The following is a 6,666-nucleotide window of genomic DNA, read 5'->3' on the forward strand; positions in this document are numbered from 1 at the left end:
TCCAACTATGTGGGAGCTAGAGACATTAGATTTTTTGGCTGTAAAGCAATTATTCATGCACAATCAAGAATGTATTCTTTTTGCCTAAATTGCTTTAATTCTCTTTATGCATGAAAATGATTTATTGATATTGTTTGATTTGTTATATTGAAAACTAAATAACATGTATTCCATAATTTCAAAGAAGAAATAATTTGTTTACAAAAATATTCTCCACCTTATTTAGTAGAAAAAAGATTTCAGAGATTTCAAGGGTGTTTTTGGTAATTTCATTGTTTTAATTCGGGATAACTAATCCTCATACCATTACTCCACTCTTTGGCAGGGTGTGTAGTTGAAATTTTCACCATAATTTAGATCTATCTAGTGTCTTATCCCAATTTTGAACTCAAATTTGTTTTGATATGAGAATTGAGATACAACTTGTAGTATTAAGGTCAAAAAAAATATTGGCAAGTATGAAGGTCAAATAATATAACCATATTCATAACATGATTTTGTAAGCAGTGTCAAGGATATGCCTAGGGATTACAGAAAATCAGTGGAACATTGTTCAACGAGATAAAAATTAAAAGATTGATCCCAACCTGTCTACAAAATAGGGCTACTAGTGTTCTGTCTTGATTGATTCCGAAGTAATGTGAACCTTTCAAGTGAACAGGCCAGCCCAAAGTTAACAATTCTAAAATTGGGCCAACTAGAACAAAGCCTCTTAACCATTGACCCAACAACACCAATTTTATTGGGAAAAAAAAGAGGATAAAATAATTGCCAAGTCACCAAAACCTAAGGTCCATTTTGGATTTAGGGAAATCAATTACTATCCATCCAAACACACACCAAAAGTCTCAAAAACCATCAAACATTCTTTAACTTTGTTACACAAACATGACCACTTTCACAAATCCAACAACTTTGTTCCATCCAAAAATCAAAATAACCAAAACTCATCACACACAATGCAAGACACTACCCAAAATCCAATCAAACTTATCAACTAATGAAGAGAATTTCACATGTAGACGAAAACTTATCGCGACTTTTCTAGCCACTCCATTGACACTAGGCCTACCATTCACCCCTTTAGCATTAGCTGAAAATTGGGGCGTTCGATCATTCTTAAGAGAACATTTCTTTGAGCCTGGATTGTCCCCTGAAGATGCAGTAGCACGAATTCGCCAAACAGCAGATGGACTACATAGTATTAAGGAAATGTTGGAGACTAACTCATGGAGGTATGTCTTGTTTTATATTCGTCTTAAATCAGCTTATCTTAAACAGGACATGAAGAATGCCTTGTCCAGGGTGCCTGAAAGTCGAAAAGAGTCTTATATTAAAACTGCCAATGAGCTTACTGATAACATGGCTGAGGTAACTGTCCTTATTTCCCTGTTCAGAAATTTTCGAGGTTCTATTCAGTGTTATGAATATTTCTATGTATTTTCTTCGTTTGCAGTTTGATTACTACATTCGAACCCCAAAGGTATATGAATCTCGTGTATTCTATGAGAAGACGTTGAAATCGATTGATGAATTGGTGGGATTACTTGCATGATGTCAAGAGTTTTCATAACATCATCAGACTCAGAGGTGATTGAAATTATATACACTAGCAATTGAAATAGTCTCAATTTTATGTTCATTAGTTTGTTCAAAAAAATGACTTTCTTCAATAAACAAATTAGAGCTTATGAATACATATTTGGTGTGTGAGTTGATTTGACTTACGACTTTTTGAGAGAATAACTATTAGTTGACTAAACGTGATTTTTGAAAGACGAAAACATTGTAGTAAGGAGGAAATCTTTTCATTTGTGATACAACTGATGATAATCTTGATACAATGAAATGCAAATCATGAAACTAAACATTTACAAACACAATACACACACAGAAATAAACACAAAGGCTAGCAATTGCTAGTGTAGCCAGTCTCCTTTTATGACACTTTAGCGCCTGGATAACGCGATAGATGACAAAATAATAAGTAGAACCATCAAGGCCATTGCACCAAACGAACCAATAAGTGATCCAGCAGAACGCTGACAGAAATCTGTATACTGTTGGCATATCGAAAACCAGTTAGTTGAAGTGTTCCCATTGTGTGCCAAATACACAATCGCGGCTGCTGCAGATGCTCCAGATGTGAGGAAAACCAGCATTATCTTCAAAAGTTTTCACAAAGTATAAAAAGATATCAACACAACATCATAACAAAGTACTACTAAATATCAAAACTTGAGTAGAAACTTAATGTATTACCGCGTCTAGAACAATGAGCAAAACTCTGCTCTTTCCTGCTCTACTTCTGATAATGTGAAAGATTGAAATAGGGATAGAAAGTGCAAGATATACACAAGTTATAGAATTCGAAACCACGAAAAACCTTCAATCACAATAAACAAAACAAAAAATGTGTTAGTTAACCTTTATACAGTTCTGTTTCATGTACTAATATGTTGGCAATGTTGCTTACTTAAACGCGTCGATATCATCATATTGAGCTTCAAAATTTACAATCTGTGTACTGAATGAAAGTGCTTGATCTGCAGTACCCATTGCCACAGCACTTGCTAAGGTTCCAACAAGTGCAACGATACGTAAAACAAGATCAAATACAGAGATCCCTCTGTTTACTCCATGAACTCTTTTGGCCTTTGATCCCTCTCCAGCTTCAATTGATACTGCCTTCATCTTTCCCTTTTAGCTCAAACTTTGAAACTCAAATCAAATTTTGTTGTTATGATCTGTATGTTAAGTATGATCGACCGCGAATTTATACTAACAAGTGAACCAAATCATGTAACAGAGTTGCAAATAATATTAGGTTTTGATGACACATAATTAGTTGTTGCTTTTGCTTATTTAATCAATGAAATGTACAACTTTCTGGTTCAATACATGATATTCCATGAAGTAGTTAAGTCTTGCATTAACTTGCTAGACTTTTTACCTGCTCTACTTTCTTCATAACATGTACTTTGGAAACATTTTTTTTCATGAAAATGTATCATTATACACAAGAAACCGCGACATTACAACAATACACGAATCGTTGTAATTCCAAAAGTGTGGTCTAAGAAGGATAGCATGTACACATACGTCACTTTTAACTTTATGGAACAGAGAGGTTGTTTTCGATAGAAACTGCAACATTCTTTGTCCTATTTTTTTTTTGTTTTTTAAATGTTTTGCAAACATACTTTATGATCATTGATTTGTTATACTAGGTCAATTGATAATATACTAATAATAATGGCTATGGTCCTAAATGGTTTTTTGGATTAGGCACAAAGTTGTACTTGAACATGAGAATCGAAGATGAGAAATTAGAATATAAGAAAGTTCAATGATTAATAATCACACGCTGACTTTTTAATTAACAATGAGCAATAAAGCAGAGAATAAGTTTATGGAGTAGGTCAAAATCTAACTTATTTCTAGTTGTGAACCTTTTTATTTCATTTTTTTTAGTTCTGCTTTTGCTTCGTTACACAAACTTATTCAGCTAGTATGTTACATGGTTTATGGATACATATCAGTTATTTTTATGATTTTTAAAAAAACAAAGATAAAAATTTAACAAAAAAATTATTCCTTAAAAGGAGAATAAATACGTGTTGATCATTTATATTTTGAAACTTTCTTGCATCCTAGTCTAATAAAGATCAATATGTAGATCGGCAGCAAAATCTAGTTCTAATGACATTACGAGAAATCCCCTATTTTCAACTATGTAATGAACAATGAACCCTGTGGGCTTCAGCTTTAAGTTTATATATAATATCTCTATTTCTACCAAAAAAACATGTAGATCTACAAATAAGACATTGCTTTCGAGATCGTTAGCATATCCACCACCAATGTCTTCGCCTTGACACCTGCTTAGCATATCTTGATTCATCGATAGTAAAGTCATTGAGGAAATCAAGTGAATGACCTTAACGATCATTTTAGGAGTAGGTACTCATAAATAAGAAATGAACACAAATTACTTAACTACCAACTATTGGTTATAACCCTATTAGTTCTTACACTTAAAATACATAATTTATTTGTAATTTAATTTAATTATAATATTTTAATATAGTATAAATTTCTCTTTTTTGTAATTATATAAAAGGTTTAAATGTTTTTTGAACAATAGAGATATCATAACGGGTGTAAATGTGTAATGTAGGATTTATTTTTTTAATAATACAAGAGGTATAAGTATTTGATATTAAAGTTCTATAATGTTTTAAAAATTTACGTATTGTTTTTGAATTCTATATTGATTCAGACTATAGCACATGAATTAGAACACGAAGGATATACTACTTTGGAAATGATAGGTAAGCTATGAGAAGTATAGAAGATTTCTGAATGTGATCAAGAACGATGCAATCAATGTGCGCAAGACAGACATTACTGAATAATTAAAGAAATTAGGGAAAAAGAACAAATATATCTCGAACTATCGTAACTGGTTGCAATAGCCTTCGTCATATTTTTGGGACATTGGTGTCCTTGTCATCTAAAAATGAGAGCATGTATACCATTTATACTAACAGACATACACGTGTCATAATCTTATCCACCGACCCGACATTTAATAAATATAGGATCGACGGATAAGATTGTGCCACGTGTCCCTATTTAGTCTTCTTAGAGTGAAGGGCATATATGCTCTAGTTTTTTGACGGCAAGGGCACCAATGTCCTAAAAGTATGATGGAGGATATTTGCATACCATTTACGATAGTTCAAGGGTATATTTGTCCATTTTCTCAAGAAATTATTCAGAAGATCTTTTGATATATTACAGGGAAAAAGGAACAAATATATCACCGAGCTATCATAAATGGTATGCAGATACCCTCCGTCATACTTTTGAGACATTGATGCCTCTGCCGTCCAAAAACTAGAGCATATATGTCCTTCACTCTAACGGAAGACTAAATAGGGACACGTGGCACAATCTTATCCGTCGATCCGATATTTAATAAATGTTAGGTCGGTAGATAAAATTATGACACGTGTAGGCCCGTTAGTATAAAGGGTATATATGCTCTACTTTTTGGACAGCAGGGGCACTAATGTCCCAAAAATATGACAGAGGGTATCTATATACCATTTTCGATAGTTTGAGGGTATATTTATCATTTTTCCCTATATTATATGAAACCCACATGATAAGCTGCATGTTATGAGAGTCAAATATTTTTAGACCCCTTGCATAACAAGTATGCGTTTGTGAGCTAGTTATGATCATTATTTCAAATCAATTGGTTCATGTTGCTCTTATAAAATTAAAAATAATAAAAACAGCTTGTGTCAAAGATATTAAAGAGGATTCAAATACTAGGGCATGAACAATAATTTGGTAAAGTTTATACTAGGTAGCCATCTTTAGGATTAGCTAGTTGAAATATAAATAGTATATTTTGCTACTTATATTTCAAATTGTTGGAAACGATAGTTAATATAAATTGTTCTTTATGACATTTGTAGTTTGTATTTCAAATTTGAGCATACTCGGACTAGATTTATGTGTTGAATTATGGATTATATTATTGAAATTTGAATAATAAGTGCATGCAAAAATTGGTTGAACTCAAATCATTTGTGGGTGAAGTAACCTACAAACTTCAAACAAAATTTGTAACTTTAGGTATGAATTCTTGCAACTTCATCACGTATCGAAATTATTTCAAAGTGGATAGACTTTCAAAATTTTATAAATTTAGAGTGTGACTTAAACAACAACAATAATAATATATTCAGTGTACGTAATCTCATGAAGTGGGGAAGGTAAAGTGTATGCAAACATTGTCAGTGCTTTGGAGGTAGAGAGGTTGCTTTCGATAAACCCACAGCTCAAGAAAAAAGTAGACCAAAGCAGTATAAAGAAGAAATAGCAAAAATGGAGTAAGTCCAAGCAAAATACTAAAGACAACATGTCAAATCATCCTAAACAATAGTCATAATAAGATAAAACAATAATAAAAATATAAAAAACCCACTAATAATAACCAAAATCAAAGGACAAGAAACTAGAAGAGTAACACCACAATTAATAGCATAACTAATAGTATAGAAGAATAAGTGAGACAACACTCAACTACCTAACTAAATTCATATCCTACTTTGTGTCCTCCATAACCTTCTATCTAAGGTGATGTCCTCGGTAAGCTGAAGTTGTGTCATGTCCTGTCAAATCACGTCTCCTCCATACTTCTTTTGTCTCTACTTCTACTCTCTTGAAAACATTCATAGCCAACCTCTCACACTTTTGTACTGGGATATCCGTGCATCTCCTCTGCATATGCCCAAATCATTTCAATCTCGTTTCACGTATCTTCTCTTCTATTGACGCCACTCCTAGCTATACCAGATATCTTTATTTTATCTTACTTCTCCTAGTATATCCCCACATCCATATCAACATCCTCATTCTCACAACTTTCATCTTCTGATCGCGAAAGTTCTTAACTAGTCAACACTCTACGCCATACAACAAAGTCGGTCTTACCATCGCTCCGTAGAACGTGACTTAAACAGTGGGCCCCACATGGCAAAATCAGCTATCTGGGCACTTTTCCCACAAAAACAATGAAAAAGCCCAAAAATGCCCCAGGCCCACAATATGAGAAGGCCCATATTCTCTAGTGCAATGAAAACGCAA

At 33.1% G+C, this 6,666-nt stretch overlaps 2 protein-coding genes across 3 annotated transcripts; one reads left to right on the forward strand and one right to left on the reverse strand.

The window, feature by feature from the left end:
- The first annotated feature begins 857 nt into the window (after window positions 1-857).
- LOC125821489 (photosynthetic NDH subunit of lumenal location 2, chloroplastic) lies at window positions 858-1,697 on the forward strand. 2 transcript variants are annotated; one of them, XM_049500908.1, is made up of 3 exons: window positions 858-1,235; window positions 1,305-1,371; window positions 1,457-1,697. In XM_049500908.1, exons 1-3 carry the CDS (start codon window positions 889-891, stop codon window positions 1,553-1,555), a joined length of 513 nt encoding a protein of 170 aa, XP_049356865.1. In that variant the 5' UTR covers window positions 858-888; the 3' UTR covers window positions 1,556-1,697. The 2 variants fall into 2 exon arrangements, with proteins under 2 accessions (XP_049356865.1, XP_049356864.1); XM_049500907.1 differs by having other exon boundaries at window positions 858-1,371.
- Window positions 1,698-1,884: 187 nt separating this feature from the next.
- Window positions 1,885-2,892, reverse strand: LOC125821491 (casparian strip membrane protein 2). Its single transcript, XM_049500909.1, has 3 exons — window positions 2,477-2,892; window positions 2,263-2,386; window positions 1,885-2,165 (listed from the first exon to the last, which is right to left on the reverse strand). The coding sequence occupies exons 1-3, from the start codon at window positions 2,692-2,694 to the stop codon at window positions 1,950-1,952; spliced, it is 558 nt and encodes a 185-aa protein (XP_049356866.1). The 5' UTR covers window positions 2,695-2,892; the 3' UTR covers window positions 1,885-1,949.
- Window positions 2,893-6,666: the final 3,774 nt, after the last annotated feature.

The sequence above is a fragment of the Solanum verrucosum genome, unplaced genomic scaffold (genome assembly GCF_900185275.1).
Source record: "Solanum verrucosum unplaced genomic scaffold, falcon-dt-bn FXZP01000217.1, whole genome shotgun sequence".
Classification (NCBI taxonomy): domain Eukaryota; kingdom Viridiplantae; phylum Streptophyta; class Magnoliopsida; order Solanales; family Solanaceae; genus Solanum; species Solanum verrucosum.

Coding starts and splice junctions, on each gene's coding strand:
- LOC125821489 (XM_049500907.1), top strand. CDS start 889: ATGACCACTTTCACAAATCCAACAACTTTGTTCCATCCAAAAATCAAA. Junction 1,372..1,456: donor TTACTGATAACATGGCTGAG/GTAACTGTCCTT, acceptor CTTCGTTTGCAG/TTTGATTACTACATTCGAAC.
- LOC125821491 (XM_049500909.1), bottom strand. CDS start 2,694: ATGAAGGCAGTATCAATTGAAGCTGGAGAGGGATCAAAGGCCAAAAGA. Junction 2,387..2,476: donor GATGATATCGACGCGTTTAA/GTAAGCAACATT, acceptor TTGTGATTGAAG/GTTTTTCGTGGTTTCGAATT. Junction 2,166..2,262: donor TGCTCATTGTTCTAGACGCG/GTAATACATTAA, acceptor AAACTTTTGAAG/ATAATGCTGGTTTTCCTCAC.